The sequence below is a fragment of the Leuciscus leuciscus genome (genome assembly GCF_965113295.1).
Source record: "Leuciscus leuciscus genome assembly, chromosome: 11".
In the NCBI taxonomy this organism is placed as follows: Eukaryota; Metazoa; Chordata; class Actinopteri; order Cypriniformes; family Leuciscidae; genus Leuciscus; species Leuciscus leuciscus.
The window spans coordinates 32,496,029-32,518,982 of NC_138735.1; the positions used below are offsets into that span (position 1 = coordinate 32,496,029).

Genomic DNA, 22,954 nt, shown 5'->3' on the forward strand with positions numbered 1-22,954 from the left:
ATGATGATTTGTATGGGAGGGACCCCCATCCTAATATTTTAAAAGATAGCTGAATATTTTTTTTATGTAAAAAGACCCAATTAATACTGTGAAAAAAAAAATATTAGAAATGTGTAAAGTATTTAGTTTCTATTAGCATACTTCATTGCGTTTTTAACTAAGATGTATTTTATACATGTATTTAAAAAAAAACAAAAAAACATTTTAACCAAAGTATGGATATAGGCCTATTTATTTATTTAAAATTTATTTTATTTTTATTTATTTGTTTTTACATATATTTTCTTATATTTTTTAAATTAAATTTTATTTATTTCAATCAAATGTATTAATTTATTAATGATTTTACTTAAATAAAATTGTATTTATAAAAATAAATAAAAAATGTAAAACAATTTTTTTTTTTTTTTTTTTTTTTAACATTTTATTTTAATGCTTTTTCTCTTCATTTTTCCACGGACCCCCAGAACTCCCTTGTGGCCCCCTCTGGGTCCCCGGACCCCAGTTTGAAAACCACTGCACTACACGGATGAGTACAAAGTGTAAAAGTGCATAGTTTATAAGTGAACAGTGTATAATGCATCATTTGGGACACAACTAGAGTCTTTTTCCTGCTGTTCATGCCTTATGGGATTATGACAATATTCTATTTAAATACAACACTTGCGTTTCTAGTTTACATTTAAGAACATAAATGCTTTAATGAAAACAGGCTAGATTATGGAGACACAAGGACTTTCTATACCACATACCGATTCACAGATTCATTTAGTTTGGACGATACAAACTAGTTCAGTCATTTAAGTTGCAAATTGCAAAAAAGTTGTAACTGAAATAAAAATAGTAATAAAAAAGTTGAAGTACTAAAATTAGAAAAACTGAAAAAAGCTGCAAATCACTGTTGCACATCCACTAACCACATATCACCTACATCTGGTTACGAGACGGCTACAGCAATTATAGAGCAAGTTATGAATGAAAAGTAGAGGATGTTACACAACACGCTTTTTTCACAACATAAAGAGACAAAAAATGAGTAAGCAATAACTAAATGTTGACTTACCTAATTGGCGTGTTGAAACAGATGATGTCGGGGAACATAGAGGAGAAAGAAATAAAAAGAGCATCACTCACGACTGTATTGCACTTTGTATACATGCATGAATGGACAAGGGTGGTATACATATTCACACTAAAAAAGTGCTAGAAGAGAAATGGGTGGTGGAGACCGAGAGATAAGATTGTCACTGTTAGGTGTCACCAATGGTAGTACGAGAAACAATCACAACAGCAGAGTGGAGATGCAAAAATTGTGAGGAAACAACAACACCTCCTCGAATAACTGCAAACCGAAGCATTTTGATTAGTATAGACCCTGGATCACAAGGTTAATTGGGAGGGGTGGGGGGGGGGGGGGATTCTTGTTTGCACAAAGTCGGTCATTCATTGTGGAAGAAACACCCAAGCAAAACCAAGCCAACCCGCTTTAAACGAACCCTAACCATTGAGTCCAGCTGACGGGGTGACATGTTAGTTATTGGGGTGTGCAGTTTAATCACTCAAGCCCAGGCTTGGAATCCACACAGCCATGCATTAAGTGGATCCACTTCCCAAAACGTCCACAACAAACCTTCCAATGTGAAGGGCAGTCCGCCGGCTTGCTCCCGAGGTTCTGCAAAACTAGGGAAGAATGGCGGAGCGGCCGGATTCAAACCGGAAATCTGTGGAGACGGCAACTTTGCATCAGGGGAAGTTGGACTTTTTGATGAAGATGAACTGGACTTCTTGCCTTGTTTGGGTTTTGGCTCCTTTGGGGATTTGCTCTTTGGTGAAGGAACTGGGACTTGGGTCTCAAATGCAACATCTTCCAGATCAAAAGGTTGATTGTGGTTATTAAGAGACCACGCAGGTCCAGAGGGAGAAAATGGAGGCGCTGAGATTAGTGCTTCCATCGGTGGTACAAAACAAGTGCTTCCAGGGGTGGAGGCTTTCGGTTCCTTCACTAGTGAGTCTTGGGTGGCCATGGAAGAGGTGTAGGGGTGTTCTTGTCCGAACATCGCCTCCTCAAAAGTTCCTCCAGGAGAAGGTTGAGCATCATTGAGAAGAGAATCAGCTTTTCCCAGAGGTGATGGAAGGGTGAAATCATCTTCCGTGTCCATGATTATATCATGGAATCCAGATGATGTGGATAAGGGGTGTTGATCGGGGGCTCGACCGGGAGACTTCGGGGAGATCATTGCAGGAGTTGTGGATGGTGGGGAAGTAGCTGTGAGAGACAGAAGATCTTGGGTAAGAGACAGAGGAATGAGACTCCCATCGGTGTAGTCATCGGAAAACGACACTAGATCGCTGTCAACGCCAAGGGGTGATTGGGTAAAATCAGTTGCGAACTCTTGCGGCACGCAGGCCGAAGCAGGGACGAAGGGTTCGGCATGGATCGCCCATTCCTCGGGTATCTTCTTTCGGCTTTTTGGCTTCTTGGCTCTCCCACCAATGCGCCCGACGTCTTCCCAACCTCCATCTTCTTTGGATTGATGGAGGCTCTCGGAAAGCGAAGAACTTTCGCTTTGCATTTCCGCGTGAAAGTCGTAAACCTCGTCCCTGGGTCTCCGTTTTTTCTTCTTCTTTTCCTTCTTACGGTCAGACCCTTCGCCTTCCCTCTCCTCGGCATCTCCCACGCTTTTATCTCTCGGGGACCACTGAGGATCGGTCGTGTCACTCGGGCTTTCTACCAGGTGACTTGCATGGCGACTGATAATGGTGGAAACGCTGGGTGTGAAGGGCAGGTCAGAAGGAATGCCGGCCTCATCGGACCAGTGATCACCAAAGACACCTCATATACAGAGAAGAAAGGAAATTAGAGTAGCACTAACTCCCTTCTTCGCTCTCTCACACATGCACAAAGGCATTCGCTAACTTCTCAATCACCCCTTAAACTCCCAGATGATATTCCCAACAACCTGTGAAGATCTAAATCAGATAATTTAACCATCGTTTGAGAAAGTTGCAGCCCTGGATGCTGACTGGTCTGAAATACACAATATAGTCAAAACTATGACATGAAACCTTATTTAACTTCTATAATAAAGCAGTTCATTAAAGGACGTGACATGAAAAGGTACTATTAATTTCATAGCATTTTTCAAAATTAAGGTGCTGAAATGAGGTTTCATGGCACTTTAAGATAAAGAAACTGTAACTGATGTAATATATTGATGAAGCATGTAAAAAAAAAGCCTAATTTTCTATTTAAAATATCTAAACTTTTATAGATTGTATCTTGAATATCGATGCATTTTGTCTTTCTGCACAGGCAGACAAGTTTAAAAATCTGCCAGGGTAGTAATATTATCCAAAATACAATCTAAGAAAGCAAATCTTATTAATCTTAAGCAATATTAATTTTCAAGCAAAATATTGTTTGAATTATTTATTTTTAGATGTTTTTACTGAGTTTTTTGTTCTTCCTTTTTTGCAGAAGATGTGCACAAAGCAGACTGAGCAACTGAGGTCAAGCATAACTTATTTGTGTGCAAGGTCTGGTTTTCTTTATAAGAAATAACGAGCAGAAATAATGATTTGTGGGGCAAATCCCATTTGGAGGGATTTGTGAGACGACGACTCGTACACTACCGGTAAATGACTGGACGCTAGATGACATGCCTGACTGACCAAGATCTCTTTGTCTTGGTAGATAAGGTCTATAACCTAAGGTGCTTTGTGTGAGACGGATAAAAACATTACATTTGCTAATAAAGCATGCTTATGTCATCATCAAATCGAGTCAGCATTTTTCCATCTGGGTGATTTAACGATCAAGCACTTGATGACTGACTCGTGCATGAGTTAACGTGACTCTACAAGTCTGACCCTCCATCTGGTAGGTGTGTAACACTGTTTGCACATCAACAACCATCCATGAGCATCAAACCAGGCAGAATATCATTCTGGAGCTTGATTTTTTACCAGCGAGGTGAATCGAGGTCTCAGCTGCACTGCACTAACCCTATACAGCTGAGGAACCCTTAAAGGCCCCTGGGATACCAGAAGCGATGGGTTTGACTAGCTTTGGCAACTGATAGTGTAACTCCGCCTTGCTCTAGTTATAGTGCCCCCTAGTGGGCAGCAATAGTTTTAATTACTAATGGATTAGAAATTTGCTCCACAGGGGCTCCTGCAGGAATCCCATAATCCCTAATACAAAACACATGGGAAGTACATGAGGGAAATTGACTACATATTAAGGGCATGAGCAGCATTTAAAGATGATTAATCTGATTTGTCATGCTATATATAGATATATACAGTTCTGCCTCATAGAAAGATACTCTAACATTGAAAAATGCTGATATTTGTGCAGTTCTGTGTACATACCTGCAGATGTGTCCAGTGGGCTCTTGGGTGTCGTGGCTGCCAGGGGTTCAGTCAGTGTTTTGGGGGGTTCAGTCGGTGTTTTGGGGGGTTCGGATGGTGTTTTGGGGGGTTCGGATGGCGTTTTAGGGGGTTCAACTGGTATTTTGGGGGGTTCAACTGGTATTTTGGGGGCTTCGGCTGGTATTTTGGGGGCTTCAGGGGCCTGAGCATCTGGTGAACCCTGTGGTTCAGCCACACCAGACGGTCTTTCTGTCTGGAGAGGAGCAGCACCTGTGATCACCGCAGACATTGTGCTAGGCTGAGAGAAACCTATGGAAAATTACAGAAATTCAAAGTCAAATACATGACATTTATTTAAATACACCATGTACTTGTGGTTTTAAACCATTAATTTTCTAGAATGTGAGGTTTTGATATATAATTTGAAAAATAATGATGATGATAATAATCTAATATTAGCAGTATTAGTAGTATTAGTATTTATAATAATTATTAATAAAGAATAATATTGTATTACTAGTAGTTGGATTTTAAGTTATTCATTTATTATTTAAATAACAATCATACTACTACTACTACTACTGCTAATAATAATAAATTAAGATTACACTATTAAAACATATTCAACTTATTCAATAAATTATTAAATAAATACTTGGCAGCTATATCTTTCTCCCCTATTAGAGTAATGAGAGCTGTCGTGGAAAATGTAATTATTTGTTATGAAAAATAATATTACAATTAGAGCTGTGCAGTTCTGGATAAAATAAGAATAACCACTTTTTAGTTTCTAACAAAGATTACGATTCTCCCACAACTCTGGACAGACCACTAAATCAAATAACATGTAATTTACTAGAGGTTCTGACAAAATGTTAATTGCTGTTTAAAATGTTTAATTAATCTGAATGAATTATTTAAAAAAAAATATATATATATTTGAATGAATGATTTGGCCCTGTCCCAAATGGCGCACTTCATGTGGACTTTCGGTCTCGTGGACTTAAACTGCGCATGCTTGCTGAGTCTACGAGTCCGTAGGCCGTCCCATTCAGCATTTTAACGCTCTGAAGTGTGCTCAGCAGCGCCCCCTTTACACCCTTGAAGCGGTCTTCCGCGAAGTCCGCATAGATGCAGGCTCCACACACTTTAACTACCCAGGAATCCTTGCGAAAGGCCAATCAGACAACGGATGGGAGGAGATTTCGCTCACTGATAATGTGTTGACATGGCTGAGAAGAAAATATTACGTTTTTTATGACCTAGATGTACATTTGACCAGTTGTTACCTACAGTTTATACAAACATTATGGTCATCGAGCAGTGGTTGATGTCTCAAACATAATAATAGCGTGTTGAATAATATGATCGCATTATGACTCATTAAATAAATAGAACCGAATATCAGGGCTTTACTGAGTCATATATAAACATAGTATGAATATTGAAACCTGTAAATTCATCTGAAACTCATGCACAATTTCATTATGTGTTCAAATTGTAATCTTAGTTCAAATGGAACATTATGTATTATTATGTACAACTGTATACATCATTTAAATGAACATGATGTATCTATTGTCTGATGCCCTGGTGTCATGCACAATATCAAAATATAGAACTGTAAAAGCCGGCTGTGTAGTGGACATGGAGATGAGACGTCCGAGCGCAAAAATGTGATTTCTCCTGTCCAACAACAACCAGACCGTTATTTCCGGCTTGACGATCGAGTCTGTCCCAAAAATACCTCTCAATGCGCCTCGTGGACTCGCACCAAGGGCCCTATAGGTCTGCACTATATGACGTCACCAAAGTGTGGACTCTGAGGAAGTCCACAAGTCCGGAGTGTGCCATTTGGGACAGGGCCAATGACTCAAAGACTTCACTTGTTTCATTACTGGATGAATCAGCGTTTTTGAAGACATACATTCGCTTCTGGCCACCTACTGGTGTAACAATGCAATCAATACAATCGTTATTTGAAGCGCCAAGTTACTTTCAAAAGGTGATCGCTACCACAGACATCAGTGTTCATATTCGAACTATAAACTTTATTATCCCAGTTCTTCTGTTAATATGAAAAGTTGTAATAGAAATAATGAAACTTTGTGGTTAAAAAGAAAGACTGTTAGTTAAGCTGTTTTGACACAGATTTAAATGTTCGTTAAAGGTTTAACAGACACAGGCGAATGAATAGCTGTCATTTAGGAATGAGATCACGTGGAGCATCTGTTCGTGAGTCTTCCACAGAAGATATATGTACATGCTTTAATATTTAGACCACGTCTATTATTGATTGCTATCAGGATGCGAGAGAGTTTCAACCAGTATCACTACATTTAATGAAACCTTTTATGCTTAATTTAGACCAGTTTCTTAAGATTCCCCTGTGATTTCAACAGTTTCCACTATCAGCTGAGATGCGGATGCATCTGTAACACACTGTCTATGATATATGCATGTATAAACATGCACGTTTATCAGATCAGACACGTGTTTGTTCTTGTATCACATCAGGTATGACAGAAACAGAGTGAGGTATGTACCAGGTGGTGAAATCCACCGTTAGACACGATCAGTGTCGCATCTGAGCTGAATTCTGATGCGAGCGTGACTCAGTGTCTCCCAAGAGCCCCTTTAATATCAGCTATTGTCTTTCTAGGGAAAAACAGGGCTGTTCATTTACCCCACTAATGAATTCAAGCTCATTATCATTACTACCATTACTTCTAATGCGGCCCATTAGAGTGCAGAATTAAAGCTCCAGGTTGTATCGAATCAAATCTCAATTTCTCAGCATGACCAGAGATGGAGTTTCTGTCTGTGACTCTCAAACATGATGTTGCCACACAATGACGCCACGAACTTATTAAAGTTTCCCAACATCTATAACCAATAAAACTAGTAGGACTGTAGATGTGTATCACATTCAAAACAGGAATCACAGGAGCAGAAGATCTTTATTAAACGAGGTCAGGGGTAATTAGAGGTGTTGTTTTGCCGGACGCATAATTTTAGTAAACCTAATTAATGGCCGGAGAGAGATTCAACACGATGACACTGAACAAATAAAAGCGTATAATTAACGAGCGGCCCGGCCTCAAGCAGAAAGCACTGAAAAAGCAGCTAAATCACATTAGAATAATGATTTTCAAAGCTCTATATATACACATCCCCAACTCAGTTAGTAAAGATGCAGTCAAAGTATTTGCTATTTGTTGTTTTATAGTGTTATATATATATATATATATATCGCATGACATCATTCTGTGAAACTTTTGCATGTTTTTTAAAAGTTTGATTCTGGATGTTATTCACTGCCATTATACGGATGAGCGCAAGGGGAATTTTTTTATTTTTTTATTATTCTTTTGTGGTATACTGTATAATAGAAAGTATGGCATACTGCAATAGAACAACACCATGGAAAGTAAATAATGACTTAAAAAGCTTCACACTTTTTCCAGCACTTCAAAGCTCTAAATACTACCCAAACTTAAATGTTATTTTTTAATGCGATACCCAGAAATTTTTTTGTTCATTCTTCAAAAGATTGTCCCAATTTGTAAAACTAAAAGTTGCAAGATGTTGGAAAATTAACACTTGGTGGCAAACAAACACTTATTAAAAAAAAAAAAAAAAAATAATAACTATAGCCAGTAGATGGCAGCAGAGGAGCACTTATTGGCTTATTAGCCATTTTCACTCCAGAATATATATTTTTTCAACAAGTTTTGCTTCTGAATTTATATTTAGACATTATGAAATCACGATCATAAAATATAAAATCATCAAGAAATCAAATTTTGCCACTTTTTTCGTACTGAAGTATCAAGATGTCGGTCAGTCCAGCATGATACTATAGAAGAACTATGGTATATTTAATAAGAGTAGAATATTTATAGGGAATATTTTTGGGGTTTTTGCATAAAAAAAGTTATTTTATTTTTCTGCTTCTCAACTCAAGCTCAACACTTATCTCTCAAATATGCATTTCCAATAAATAAATGTAATATGATTAGTAATTTTAGGATTTAATTACCTTTATGATTTAAAATCCACCCAGCGCAACCAAATCAGGAAAGTTCTACAGATGTTTTTTTTTTCTTTTACACTGAATTTATAAAGCAATTCCGGAAAATTACAAACTATGATTATGACTGTATGATTATTTAGTTTTTTGTCTCTTATTATGAAGTGAGGTCAGTGAAGGTGGTCACCTGAGAAGGGTCCCATCGGGCTTCTGTCCATCATCTGTGGAGGGCTTGACTGTGAGCCCCACTGATCGGCAAAACCAGACATCGCGCCTAGAAAACAAAGGAGAGAGAGAGAGAGAGAGAGAGAGAGAGAGAGAGAGAGAGAGAGAGAGAGAGAGAGAGAGAGAGAGAGAGAGAGAGAGAAGATAAACAACAGGGCGGGTCGTACAAGTGTGCAGATGCTGAGCTGCATTTCAATGAGAGGAGGAAAGTGACGAGTGTTTTGTAAGAGGCTTTACAGAGGGACAGAAAACAATCTGTCACAATCAGCTGATGTAAATGTTCATGTGTCATTTATCAAAAGATCACAGCAACTGCAATGACACATCACATTATAAACAAGCTTAAACAGCGCCTGTGCTGCAGTCATGAACGACTGACTTTACTAATAGATCAGACTCACCATTTTGAGCACAAAATGACCAGACCACATTTTTTTCAAGAGACCCCTAGCAACCAATCAGAGCACCCTGTATAATAAATATACACCCTAAATATGATTTTAGTAAGAAATAGTATCAGTCAGTTCTCATCCTGTTCACTGATTGTCTGCCGCACATTAAACTGCAAACACTTTCTCCATCCGGCAGTCGCTAATCTAATAGGCTGTCTTTAAACCATTCTTGGGAGTGAATTTCATATGGAAAGAAAGTCATTACTAGACTGATATAATGAGCACTTCTGAGGAAGAACTGAACACCGGATTCACCAACGTTTGCGAGCTTAATGTCATCAAAAGGGTTTTATTCGAGGCCCTTAGCAGAAGGAAAACTAGATATCCATCAGCACAAACACATGCCCATTAAGTAACATGTAATTTGTACTAGGTCACATATTATTGCTGTATACTTTATTTCACAAGCTAAAACCAGCCTTAAAATATTCCATAAACCCCCAAAAAACTTTCCATCAGCCAGACGGTCTAAGTGTGCGAATCCTCAGCAGAATCGTCTGCATTGTGAACTAAACCTTATATTGAGTGACTAAGTAAAGCCGAAACTGAACTCACCTGATAGTAAGTCTGTCCCAAACGTCTGTTGGTCGGTCTGATGTGGCCGTGTCTCGTTCCACGACGTCAGCGGAGTCACGGTGCCTGTAAAACAGACAAATCATGATATTTCTGTTGATTAAAGACTGTAAATGCGTGCCCTCAACTCACCTGCCCCATTTCAAACACACAACACAGACTCTCATGCATCACACGCAGAGTTAGCGTCTCCGACTGGCACGCTGTGAGCTCACGGTCCCGACTGGATGATCCGAAGTGGCGGTTCTGGACGAGACACCCTGCCATAAACCCAGAGGCTCAGGGCGGGTGACGCTGAACAGACGTGACAGGACCGAAGCAAAGTCACAGCGGCACTGTGGGCAACGCGGACCCGACCGGACCTCCGGGTGCGATGTGGTCCAGGGGTTACAGAGGGTTCAGTTCGGTCTGTGTTCTCCAGCGGAAATCAAGTCTCTTGTGTGAGATTTGCCTCAATATCAGTACGGATGATATGAGGCATTGAATCTGTATCTTAAATCTTTTCCCCACCAGCGTTTTTTGGAAAAGTTTGCAGCCACTGCCATCATTTTTGATCATTTTCACAAAAATTTCATGCATGGTCGCCAGAATATTTTTTGTATGAATAACTGAACATGCAATATATATATATATATACTACCGTTCAAAAGTTTGGGGTCAGTAAGAATTTTTATGTTTTTAAAAGAAGTGTCTTCTGCTCATCAAGGCTGCATTTATTTGATTAAAAATACAAACAAAAACAGTAATATTGTGAAATATTATTCCAATGTAAATCAGCTGTTTTCTATATGAATATACAATTTATTCCTGTGATCAAAGCTGAATGTTCAGCATCATTACTCCAGTCTTCAGTGTCACATGATCCTTCACAAATCATTCTAATATGATGATTTGATGCTCAAGAAACATTTATGATTATTATCAATGTTGAAAACAGTTATTTACATTTTTATTTCATGATGAATAGAAAGTTCAAAAGAACAGCATTTATCTGAAATCTAAAGCTTTTGTAACATTAAACACGACCGTTCAAAAGTTTGGGGTCAGTAAGAGTTTTAATTTTATTTTTGGGGGAAGAAATAAAATAAATCAATACTTTTATTCATCAAGGACGAGTTCAACTGATCAAAAGTTACAGTAAAGACATTTATAATGTCAGAAAATATTCTATTTTAAATAAATGCTGTTCTTTTGAACTTTATATTCATCAAAGAATAAAAAAATAAATAAATTTACACAACTGTCTTCAACACTGATAATAATAATGAATGTTTCTTGAGCATCAAATCATCATATTAGAATGATTTGTGAAGGATCATGTGACACTGAAGACTGGAGTAATGATGCTGAAAATACACCTTTGATCACAGGAATAAATTACACTTTAAAATATATTAAAAAAGAAAACAGTCATTTTAAATTGTCATAATATTTCACAATATTACTGTTTTTTTTTTTTGTTTTTTGTTTTTTTATCAAATAAATGCAGCCTTGGAGAGCAGAAGAGACTTCTTTTAAAAACAGTAAAAAATCTTACAGACCCCTAACTATTGAACGGTAGTGTATATAAAGAACAGCGCTTCTGCTTTTAAACAACAACAACAAAATGTATTCCAGCGTCATGCATTCCTTTTTTTTTTTTATCTACACTTGAATATGTGTAAGTTTCATTAAAAAAAGCAACATTTTGAGCAAAAAGCTGTTTTTTTCAAAGACTACGCCTGGATGGGATTCAGAATGATGATGTAAACACAGATGGAGAGGAGGGTTCAGTTCGGTTCACACACACTGTCTGTGCTCTCCAGCGAACATCAAGTCAGTCATGAGGCAAATCTCACACAAGCCACAATATCAGTACGGATGATATGAGGCATTGAATCTGTATCTTAACTCTTTCCTCGCCAGAGTTTTTTTTTTTAAAGTTTGCAGCCACTGCCAGCATTTGTGATCATTTTCACAAAAATGTCATGCATGGTCACCAGAATATTTTTTGTATGAATAACTGAACATGCAATATATAAAACAAAAGAAAGAACAGCGCTTCTGCTTTTAAACAAACAAACAAACAAACAAGTTATTCTAGCGTTATGCACTATTTTTTTTAAATCAACACCTGAATATGGGTAAGTTTCATAAAAATAAAAAAAAGCAACATTTTGAGCAAAAAGACTATGTTTGGACTGTGTTCAGAAGGATGATCGAGTCCATCAACACCCCAAAGCTTCAGTCCTAAAGCTCGTCCTGGGTCGACACTTCACTCAGTAACATTCAGTTTGCTGACATTTATATGAGCCTGATTTCGACGCCGAGGAAATACATAAAGCAAATTTGCCTGTGAACGCTTTATATAAATACACAGGTCTAAATCCGGGCGATCACTTATATAAATGTTATATATATCATTGTTTCGTCCAGCTCTAAAACTTGAAGTTTTTTGTCAGTGTTTATCTAAAAACATCTAATTATGCAGGATATAAGAAGATAAATATTTAATTGATGAGTTGTCAATACAATATATAACAATACATTATATAGGGTATGATTTTACCCATAAATTCAGCATATTGACACCTTTCTTTGCCTGGATCCAGTTGTTTCTTGGATCTCAAAGTGTTTTTTGCGGCATTCACACTGAAAACGAATGATGCCGCTCAGTGTGTGTGTGACCGCAGTCACTCCGGCCGACGGTGACGTCACACACATAACCTCTGAGTGTTTAGATGTAGGTCAGATGTCCAGATATCGGATATGGATCAGATCTAAAACCACATTTTGGAAGTGGCTCAAGAAGGGATGTGAGAAAATCTGATCTCATACAGATTTTTGTGTTCTGCATTTTATTTTATTTCAGAAAAGGGTCATTTTTTTCAAATTAAACAAAATGGTTTTAGTTAACTATAATAACCCTGCAGTACAGAGAATCAGAAACGCACTTCTTCCTATAAAGGAAAAAAATGACCCAAAAATGAAAGTTCTGTCGTTCATTTATCCAAACCAGTACAAGTCTTCTTTACTTCATGAAATGCAGAGAAACAGATGTTTAACTGAATGTTTATGCTGCTAGTTTCACTACACAAAGACATACAGTGAAATGGGGACTTAAATTCATACTTTTATTCCACAAGAATGCATTAAATTGACCAAAAGAACAGTTTTAAATGTTACAAAAGATTTAGTTCTGGGGTATATAAAGGTATAAAACTGTAAAAAGTTTTTTTTGGATGTCTTTTCCCAGAGTTTGAGCCAGTATCGTTCTGATATATTTTTGTGGACAGTGATTCTGTCTCTCTTCCCGTTTCTGTGTCTGGTCCACACAGACCACGTCTATTTTTACGAGGACGCAGGGAGCAAACGATCCGCATCTCATCACATCTGTGTGTGTGTGTGTGTGTGTGTGTGTGTGTGTGTGTGTGTGTGTGTGTGTGTGTGTGTGTGTGTGTGTGTGTGTGTGTGTGTGTGTGTGTGTGTGTGTGTGTGTGTGTGTGACCTCACATCCGTGTCTGCCACCGGATCTTCGTTATATCATTCACGTCACCTGCGGACGAATGCACCAAACGTCTCGAAGCGCTGATAGAGGGATGCGTGTCTGTAATACTGTGATGTCACTGTCGTATGGGGTTAGAATGGCTGCATTATTCCATATAAATAGATTGAGATTCACAAACAAATGTAAAGAGTTTCACAAAAAACTATAAAATTCACAAATAAATAAAATGAGATTTGCAAATATATCCCCTCATGCATCTGTGGATGTTGGCACATACTGTAGGACTGTGGCCAAGAAAACACAACTCTGATAATGATGCATTAAAAGGTCCATGTTCTTCATTTTAATAGCATTGATTTATTTCCCCCTTCATTAATCATGACTGACAAGGTGTTTTGCACCAGAAACTGTTGTGTATCTCTCTCTGACCCTTAACAGGGATGTGCAAAATAAGCCAGAACTAATTAATATGAAGTTGGTCTTAAGGAGGACATCATTACGCTGGTTTAAGGTCATGTTTACTCGACACGGATCAGATCCGATGGATGTAAAGCACAACCCTAAGACAGGATATCTGACAGATATTCATCAGACATCAGACTAAACAATCATCTTTAACAGCATGAAACTATTATTCTTCACAAAAAGATGAAGAGCAACAGATTATGCATAATAAAGGGAACATTGCTCTCAGCAGGACGAGCGAGTCTTAAACTATTGTTGAAATCGAGGTTCTGTCAGCAGTTCTGTCTAATACACTCCTCACGCCACCAGAGTCACACACACAACATACAGCTGAAGGGGGGGGGGGGGGGGGGACTAAAACAAGAGGAAGAAGAAGAATAACAATAACAAAGACAAGAGGAGGAAAAGGAAGTATATGACAAGGAAGAGGAAGAAGATGAAGATGATTATGATGATAAGGAAGTATATGACAAGGAAGAGGAAGAAGATGAAGAAAATATCAATAGCAGAAGACGCAGATTCTTGATAGACAGATGAAAAATAGCCTTTTGGCTAATTCTGGCTTTTTTAACCATGTTTGTTCATGTGTTTTATGAAATTGCACTGTCCCCTTTTAAATAAACCAATAAATCAAATCAGATGAGGAAGAGGAGGAAGAGAAAAAGAAAAAAAGGAAAAAACAAGATGAGGAAGAGGAAGAAGATGAAGAGGAAGACGAATAAGAGGAAGATGAGGAAGAAGAGAATTAAAAAGAAGAAAAAAACTAAAAATAAGATGAGGAAGAGGAAGAAGATGAAGAGGAAGACGAATAAGAGGAAGATGAGGAAGAAGAGAATTAAAAAGAAGGAAAAAACTAAAAATAAGATGAGGAAGAGGAAGAAGATGAAGAGGAAGACGAAGAAGAGGAAGATGAGGAAGAAGAGAATTAAAAAGAAGGAAAAAACTAAAAACAAGATGAGGAAGAGGAAGATGAGGAAGAGGAAGAAGATGAAGATGAGGAAGAGGATAATTAAAAAGAAGGAAAAAACTAAAAACAAGATGAGGAAGAGGAAGAAGAGGAAGAAGATGAGGAAAATGGGAAATAAAAAGAATAAGAAAAAAAACATCAAAAACAAGATGAGGAAGAAGAAGAATAACAAAAAAAGAGGAAGAACAAAAAACTAAAAACAAGATGATGATGAGGAAGTATATGACAAGGAAGAAGAAGATGACAAAGAATAACAAAAATAACAAAAACAAAGCAGCAGAAGCAGATGAGGAAGAGGAAGAGGAGGGAAATTAGGAAGAGTAGGAAGATGAGGAAGAGGACAAAAAGAGGAAAAGGACAAAAAGAAAACGAGGAAGAAGAAAATGAGGAAAGGGAAAAAATATGAGGAGGAGGAGGAGGAGAAAGGAACAACAACAAGATGAAGAATATAATGAAGAACAAAAACCATAACAAAAACAAGAGCGGGAGGAAGAGGAGGAGGAAGAGGAGGACAGAGGGAAATCCTGTTTTTATGATCTGTCAAATATGGAAGAAACACAGTTTGACTTGAACAGAGCGAGGAGAGTAAACAGGGTGAAGATGAAGACGAGGAGGAGTGTGTGTTCTCAGCTCAGACTGACCCCGGTAAACAGGGTGAAGATGAAGACGAGGAGTGTGTGTGTTCTCAGACTGACCCCGGTAAACAGGGTGAAGATGAAGACGAGGAGGAGTGTGTGTTCTCAGCTCAGACTGACCCCGGTAAACAGGGTGAAGAGGAAGACGAGGAGTGTGTGTGTTCTCAGCTCAGACTGACCCTGGTAAACAGGGTGAAGAGGAAGACGAGGAGTGTGTGTTCTCAGCTCAGACTGACCCCGGTAAACAGGGTGAAGATGAAGACGAGGAGGAGTGTGTGTTCTCAGCTCAGACTGACCCCGGTAAACAGGGTGAAGATGAAGACGAGGAGTGTGTGTTCTCAGACTGACCCCGGTAAACAGGGTGAAGATGAAGACGAGGAGTGTGTGTGTTCTCAGCTCAGACTGACCCCAGTAAACAGGGTGAAGATGAAGACGAGGAGGAGTGTGTGTTCTCAGCTCAGACTGACCCCGGTAAACAGGGTGAAGATGAAGACGAGGAGTGTGTGTGTTCTCAGCTCAGACTGACCCTGGTAAACAGGGTGAAGAGGAAGACGAGGAGTGTGTGTTCTCAGCTCAGACTGACCCCGGTAAACAGGGTGAAGATGAAGACGAGGAGGAGTGTGTGTTCTCAGCTCAGACTGACCCCAGTAAACAGGGTGAAGATGAAGACGAGGAGGAGTGTGTGTTCTCAGCTCAGACTGACCCCGGTAAACAGGGTGAAGAGGAAGACGAGGAGTGTGTGTTCTCAGCTCAGACTGACCCCGGTAAACAGGGTGAAGATGAAGACGAGGAGTGTGTGTTCTCAGCTCAGACTGACCCTGGTAAACAGGGTGAAGATGAAGACGAGGAGGAGTGTGTGTTCTTAGCTCAGACTGACCCCGGTAAACAGGGTGAAGAGGAAGACGAGGAGTGTGTGTTCTCAGCTCAGACTGACCCCGGTAAACAGGGTGAAGATGAAGACGAGGAGTGTGTGTTCTCAGCTCAGACTGACCCTGGTAAACAGGGTGAAGATGAAGACGAGGAGTGTGTGTTCTCAGCTCAGACTGACCCCGGTAAACAGGGTGAAGAGGAAGACGAGGAGTGTGTGTTCTCAGCTCAGACTGACCCCGGTAAACAGGGTGAAGATGAAGACGAGGAGTGTGTGTGTTCTCAGCTCAGACTGACCCCGGTAAACAGGGTGAAGATGAAGACGAGGAGTGTGTGTGTTCTCAGCTCAGACTGACCCCGGTAAACAGGGTGAAGATGAAGACGAGGAGTGTGTGTGTTCTCAGCTCAGACTGACCCCGGTAAACAGGGTGAAGATGAAGACGAGGAGTGTGTGTGTGTTCTCAGCTCAGACTGACCCTGGTAAACAGGGTGAAGAGGAAGACGAGGAGTGTGTGTTCTCAGCTCAGACTGACCCCGGTAAACAGGGTGAAGATGAAGACGAGGAGTGTGTGTTCTCAGCTCAGACTGACCCTGGTAAACAGGGTGAAGATGAAGACGAGGAGTGTGTGTTCTCAGCTCAGACTGACCCCGGTAAACAGGGTGAAGATGAAGACGAGGAGTGTGTGTGTTCTCAGCTCAGACTGACCCCGGTAAACAGGGTGAAGATGAAGACGAGGAGTGTGTGTGTTCTCAGCTCAGACTGACCCTGGTAAACAGGGTGAAGATGAAGACGAGGAGTGTGTGTTCTCAGCTCAGACTGACCCCGGTAAACAGGGTGAAGATGAAGACGAGGAGTGTGTGTGTTCTCAGACTGACCCCGGTAAACAGGGTGAAGATGAAGACGAGGAGTGTGTGTGTTCTCAGCTCAGACTGACCCCGGTAAACAGGGTGAAGATGAAGACGAGGAGTGTGTGTGTTCTCAGACTGACCCCGGTAAACAGGGTGAAGATGAAGACGAGGAGTGTGTGTGTTCTCAGCTCAGACTGACCCTGGTAAACAGGGTGAAGAGGAAGACGAGGAGTGTGTGTTCTCAGCTCAGACTGACCCCGGTAAACAGGGTGAAGATGAAGACGAGGAGTGTGTGTTCTCAGCTCAGACTGACCCCGGTAAACAGGGTGAAGATGAAGACGAGGAGTGTGTGTTCTCAGCTCAGACTGACCCTGGTAAACAGGGTGAAGATGAAGACGAGGAGTGTGTGTTCTCAGCTCAGACTGACCCCGGTAAACAGGGTGAAGATGAAGACGAGGAGTGTGTGTGTTCTCAGACTGACCCCGGTAAACAGGGTGAAGATGAAGACGAGGAGTGTGTGTGTTCTCAGCTCAGACTGACCCTGGTAAACAGGGTGAAGATGAAGACGAGGAGTGTGTGTGTTCTCAGCTCAGACTGACCCTGGTAAACAGGGTGAAGATGAAGACGAGGAGTGTGTGTGTTCTCAGCTCAGACTGACCCTGGTAAACAGGGTGAAGATGAAGACGAGGAGTGTGTGTGTTCTCAGCTCAGACTGACCCCGGTAAACAGGGTGAAGATGAAGACGAGGAGGAGTGTGTGTTCTCAGCTCAGACTGACCCTGGTAAACAGGGTGAAGATGAAGACGAGGAGTGTGTGTGTTCTCAGACTGACCCCGGTAAACAGGGTGAAGAGGAAGACGAGGAGTGTGTGTGTTCTCAGCTCAGACTGACCCTGGTAAACAGGGTGAAGATGAAGACGAGGAGTGTGTGTGTTCTCAGCTCAGACTGACCCTGGTAAACAGGGTGAAGATGAAGACGAGGAGTGTGTGTGTTCTCAGCTCAGACTGACCCCGGTAAACAGGGTGAAGATGAAGACGAGGAGGAGTGTGTGTTCTCAGCTCAGACTGACCCTGGTAAACAGGGTGAAGATGAAGACGAGGAGTGTGTGTGTTCTCAGACTGACCCCGGTAAACAGGGTGAAGAGGAAGACGAGGAGTGTGTGTGTTCTCAGCTCAGACTGACCCTGGTAAACAGGGTGAAGATGAAGACGAGGAGTGTGTGTGTTCTCAGCTCAGACTGACCCCGGTAAACAGGGTGAAGATGAAGACGAGGAGTGTGTGTTCTCAGACTGACCCCGGTAAACAGGGTGAAGATGAAGACGAGGAGAGTGTGTTCTCAGACTGACCCCGGTAAACAGGGTGAAGATGAAGACGAGGAGTGTGTGTGTTCTCAGCTCAGACTGACCCTGGTAAACAGGGTGAAGATGAAGACGAGGAGTGTGTGTGTTCTCAGCTCAGACTGACCCTGGTAAACAGGGTGAAGATGAAGACGAGGAGTGTGTGTGTTCTCAGCTCAGACTGACCCTGGTAAACAGGGTGAAGATGAAGACGAGGAGTGTGTGTGTTCTCAGCTCAGACTGACCCTGGTAAACAGGGTGAAGATGAAGACGAGGAGTGTGTGTGTTCTCAGCTCAGACTGACCCCGGTAAACAGGGTGAAGATGAAGACGAGGAGTGTGTGTTCTCCACGACTCCACCACAGGAGATCTGCTGATCTGTTCTACGCTCATCCTCAGGATTAGAGCGCTTATGTAATGCTAACGGCTTACAAATGATTCAAAACACATCACAAATCTCTAAAAGACCAATCCTAAGAATGAGAACGCAGGGAAAAGCACCTCTGCAGACAGGGATTATGGGAAACGCTCCTTCATCAGCACAGAAACATCCTCAAAACTGACCTCAGTTCAGATTAGACTCACTAATGCAGAATTAAGAGCAGAGAGATGAGACGAGAGCGAGACGAGGACGCCGCAGATGAAGAGCTTTACCAACACATCTACAGGAGCAGGGTCAGCTGACGGACAGAACACACACACAGTAAAGCCACAGTTCACCGAACACTGAAACGTTGATCCAAACCTGGATGAGTTTCTTTCTTTTCAACACAAAAGAAGATGGAGTGAAGAATACGGTGTTCAAACCCACTGACGTTCACAGTATGGAGAGAGACAATATAATGGAAGTGAATGGGGTCCAAACAACCGTCTGACTACGACATTCTTCAAAAGCTCTTCTTTAGTGTTGAAAAGAAAGAAACACACACAGGTTTGGACAACTTGAGGGAGAGGAAATGATGACTGAATATTGTAAACATGTAATATAATATAATATAATATAATATAATATAATATAATATAATATAATATAATATAATAGTATAATATATACACACTTTCGTTCAAAAGTTTTGAGTCAGTCATTTTTTCTTTTTTTTATGAATGTTTGCACTTATTTAAACTTTATCAGTAAAAACAAATTTGGTAACACTTTATTTTACAGTGTCCTTGTTACATGTTACATTTACTTACCATAGTAACAACAGTAAAATTATGCATAATTACATGTAATTAACCCTACACCAAACCCTAATCCTACCCTAACCCTATAGTAAGTACATGTAGTTAATTATTATTACTCAGTACTTAAAATATATAATTACACTGTAACAATTACGCCTTAAAATAGTGGGTTACACTTTATTTTAAGGTGTCATTGTTACAGTGTAACTATATATTTAAGTACTGAGTAAAATTAAGCAACTACATGTACTTACTATAGGGTTAGGGTAGGGTTTGGTTTGGTTGAGGGTTAGTTGCATGTAATTATGCATAATTAATAGTTATTACTATAGTAACTACATGTAACACGTGTAACAATGACACTGTAAAATAAAGCGTTACCAAATAATATTATTCATATAATTTATATTATATTTTTCATACATTTATATTTTTAAATAAAAACAAGTAATCCTAAACATTACAAAATATAATAAAATACTATAATATATACAGACACTAGTATTTAAAAAGTTTAAGGTCATGCATTTATTTGATCAAAAGTGCCAGTAAATGTTACAAAAGATTCTATTTCGATTAAATGAACTTTCAATTCATCAACGAATCCTGGAAAATAAAACGTATCACCGTTTGCACAAAAACATGAACCGTTTTCAACATTGCTAATAATCATAAATGAGCATCAAATCGTCATGTGACACTGAAGACTGGAGTAATGATGCTGGGAGAATAAGTCTTCCTGATATACAGATAACACTGCAATACCTGCATTACATCCAACGAACAAAACATTAAAAGTGTGTTTGTAAGCGAGAGCTTCTGGGTGTGTGTCGGCCACAGCTGGACCAGAGTCGACTCAACAGAGGCTCTCGATCTCAGGAGGATCAGGAACACATCGACTCGCATCTGCTGCCCTAAAACACACTCAAGTAGGCCAGGCCGACCCATATAGAGCTCCCGCAGGACACACTGCGCACACACACACACGTCGATACTCCAGTCACGCCATCGCAATGACGGAGAGCAAAACGAACTCAAAGAAAAGTTCTTCTCTGTAAGTACAGATGAGAGTAAACTTAAAGGGGTCCTAAAATGCCCTTTTCACAAGATGTTAAATAAGTCTCTGATGTCCCCAGAGTGTGTGTGTGAAGTTTCAGCTCAAAGTACCCCACAGATATTGTTATATAGCATGTTAAAGTTGTCACTTTTTGAGGGTGAGCAAAAACGCACCGTTTTGTGTCTGTCCCTTTCAATGCAAATGAGCTGCTGCTCCCGGCACAGGGGGCGGAGCTACAAGAGTTTGTGTCCTTTTACCTCACATACACACGCACTGAAAATGTCTAACTTTTAGCCTTTTATGTGCAAATCGGAGTCAGTTGGTGAATTTATGTAGTTGATGTGTAGTAATCTTCTAGTCATTGATTAGACAAGTCTTGATCATCTAGAAATCGTGTTCCGGGGGCGGGGTTTATGTAAATTCTAAGGTTGGTGATGTCACTAACCCGGGAGGAATGTGGTGTAGTCTCTACCAGCCATTTGTTGTAGTCCTTAAAAAGCAATTTCTTTAAAAGCAAATATCTTCCTTTGCTGTGAACTTTGAGCGTTGTAACTTTGCAGATGTTGTTTATGCTCAAACAGCAACATTACACACTAACTAAAGTTAGAAAAGTCAAATCATACTCAACCACCCCTTTAAAGGGAAAGTTCATGCAAAAATTAAAATAACGTCCTCATTTACTCACGCTCACGACTTTCCTCCTTCGAGCAGCAAACACTGGTGTCGTGTGGATGAGCAGCCGGAGCGCATTAAGGGTTCTCTGTTAGTGCGGTGTGTGTTAGCGGCCGCTAAGTTAATAACTAATGATCTTTACAACGGAAGTGAATCAATCAAAACTAACTTTATCTGGACAATAACTTTATTCTAGAGCTGCTGTAAAGCCAAAACTCTGTTACTGTAATCTCCTATTATCACTGTAAAGCTGCTGTGAAACAGTCTATATTGTTTAAAGCGCTGTATAAATGAAGGAGACTTGACTGTGAAACAGCGTAAAAACGTGCTTTTGACCATACAGTGAGAGTGAATGGGGTCCAAAGTTGTTTGAACCGCAAATCTTTTTTTTGAGTGAACAATCCCTTTAATATGCAGCAAAATACCTTTATAGTTTCCAAACCTTCTACATTCAAGCCGTTACAAACATTTCAAAGAACAAAGACAGACTGAAATCAGTTTAGACACCCAGAGATATAGTCGATAAAAACCTTTATTCGCTGTGTGGACACTGGAAAACCCTACATAAACATCAGATGTAATAAAGCCTACAGGAGTCTGAGAGCAGAGTGTGTGTCACTGGAGGAAGAAGCTAACAGAAGTGTATGTGTCACTGGAGGAAGAAGCTAACAGAAGTGTGTGTGTCACTGGAGGAAGAAGCTAACAGAAGTGTGTGTCACTGGAAGCTAACAGAAGTGTGTGTGTCACTGGAGGAAGAAGCTAACAGAAGTGTGTGTCACTGGAAGCTAACAGAAGTGTGTGTCACTGGAAGCTAACAGAAGTGTGTGTCACTGGAGGAAGAAGCTAACAGAAGTGTGTGTCACTGGAAGCTAACAGAAGTGTGTGTCACTGGAAGCTAACAGAAGTGTGTGTCACTGGAGGAAGAAGCTAACAGAAGTGTGTGTCACTGGAGGAAGAAGCTAACAGAAGTGTGTATCACTGGAGGAAGAAGCTAACAGAAGTGTGTGTCACTGGAGGAAGAAGCTAACAGAAGTGTGTATCACTGGAGGAAGAAGCTAACAGAAGTGTGTGTCACTGGAGGAAGAAGCTAACAGAAGTGTGTGTCACTGGAGGAAGAAGCTAACAGAAGTGTGTGTCACTGGAAGCTAACAGAAGTGTGTGTCACTGGAGGAAGAAGCTAACAGAAGTGTGTGTGTCACTGGAGGAAGAAGCTAACAGAAGTGTGTGTCACTGGAAGCTAACAGAAGTGTGTGTCACTGGAGGAAGAAGCTAACAGAAGTGTGTGTCACTGGAGGAAGAAGCTAACAGAAGTGTGTGTCACTGGAGGAAGAAGCTAACAGAAGTGTGTGTGTCGTGTGTGTCACTGGAAGCTAACAGAAGTGTGTGTGTCATGTGTGTCACTGGAAGCTAACAGAAGTGTGTGTCACTGGAAGCTAACAGAAGTGTGTGTCACTGGAAGCTAACATAAGTGTGTGTCACTGGAGGAAGAAGCTAACATGGAAGTGTGTGTCACTGGAAGCTAACAGAAGTGTGTGTCACTGGAGGAAGAAGCTAACAGAAGTGTGTGTCACTGGAGGAAGAAGCTAACAGAAGTGTGTGTCACTGGAGGAAGAAGCTAACAGAAGTGTGTGTCACTGGAGGAAGAAGCTAACATGGAAGTGTGTGTCACTGGAAGCTAACAGAAGTGTGTGTCACTGGAGGAAGAAGCTAACAGAAGTGTGTGTCACTGGAGGAAGAAGCTAACAGAAGTGTGTGTCACTGGAAGCTAACAGAAGTGTG

The 22,954-nt window shown here is 40.3% G+C and overlaps 1 protein-coding gene across 12 annotated transcripts in view; it reads right to left on the reverse strand.

The window, feature by feature from the left end:
• LOC309509797 (uncharacterized protein) overlaps positions 1–22,954 on the reverse strand; it is an 83,566-nt gene that overhangs the window by 34,726 nt on the left and 25,886 nt on the right. For 10 of the 12 annotated variants that reach the window (XM_082184715.1, XM_082184713.1, XM_082184717.1 and 7 more), the window contains 4 exons: positions 9,640–9,723; positions 8,595–8,681; positions 4,375–4,683; positions 1,631–2,833 (listed from right to left, as the gene is read on the reverse strand). In XM_082184715.1, coding sequence (XP_082040841.1) covers positions 1,631–2,833; positions 4,375–4,683; positions 8,595–8,681; positions 9,640–9,723 — 1,683 coding nt within the window. The remainder of the gene's footprint in view (positions 1–1,630; positions 2,834–4,374; positions 4,684–8,594; positions 8,682–9,639; positions 9,724–22,954) is intronic. The other 2 variants (XM_082184716.1, XM_082184711.1) reach the window with 2 other exon arrangements.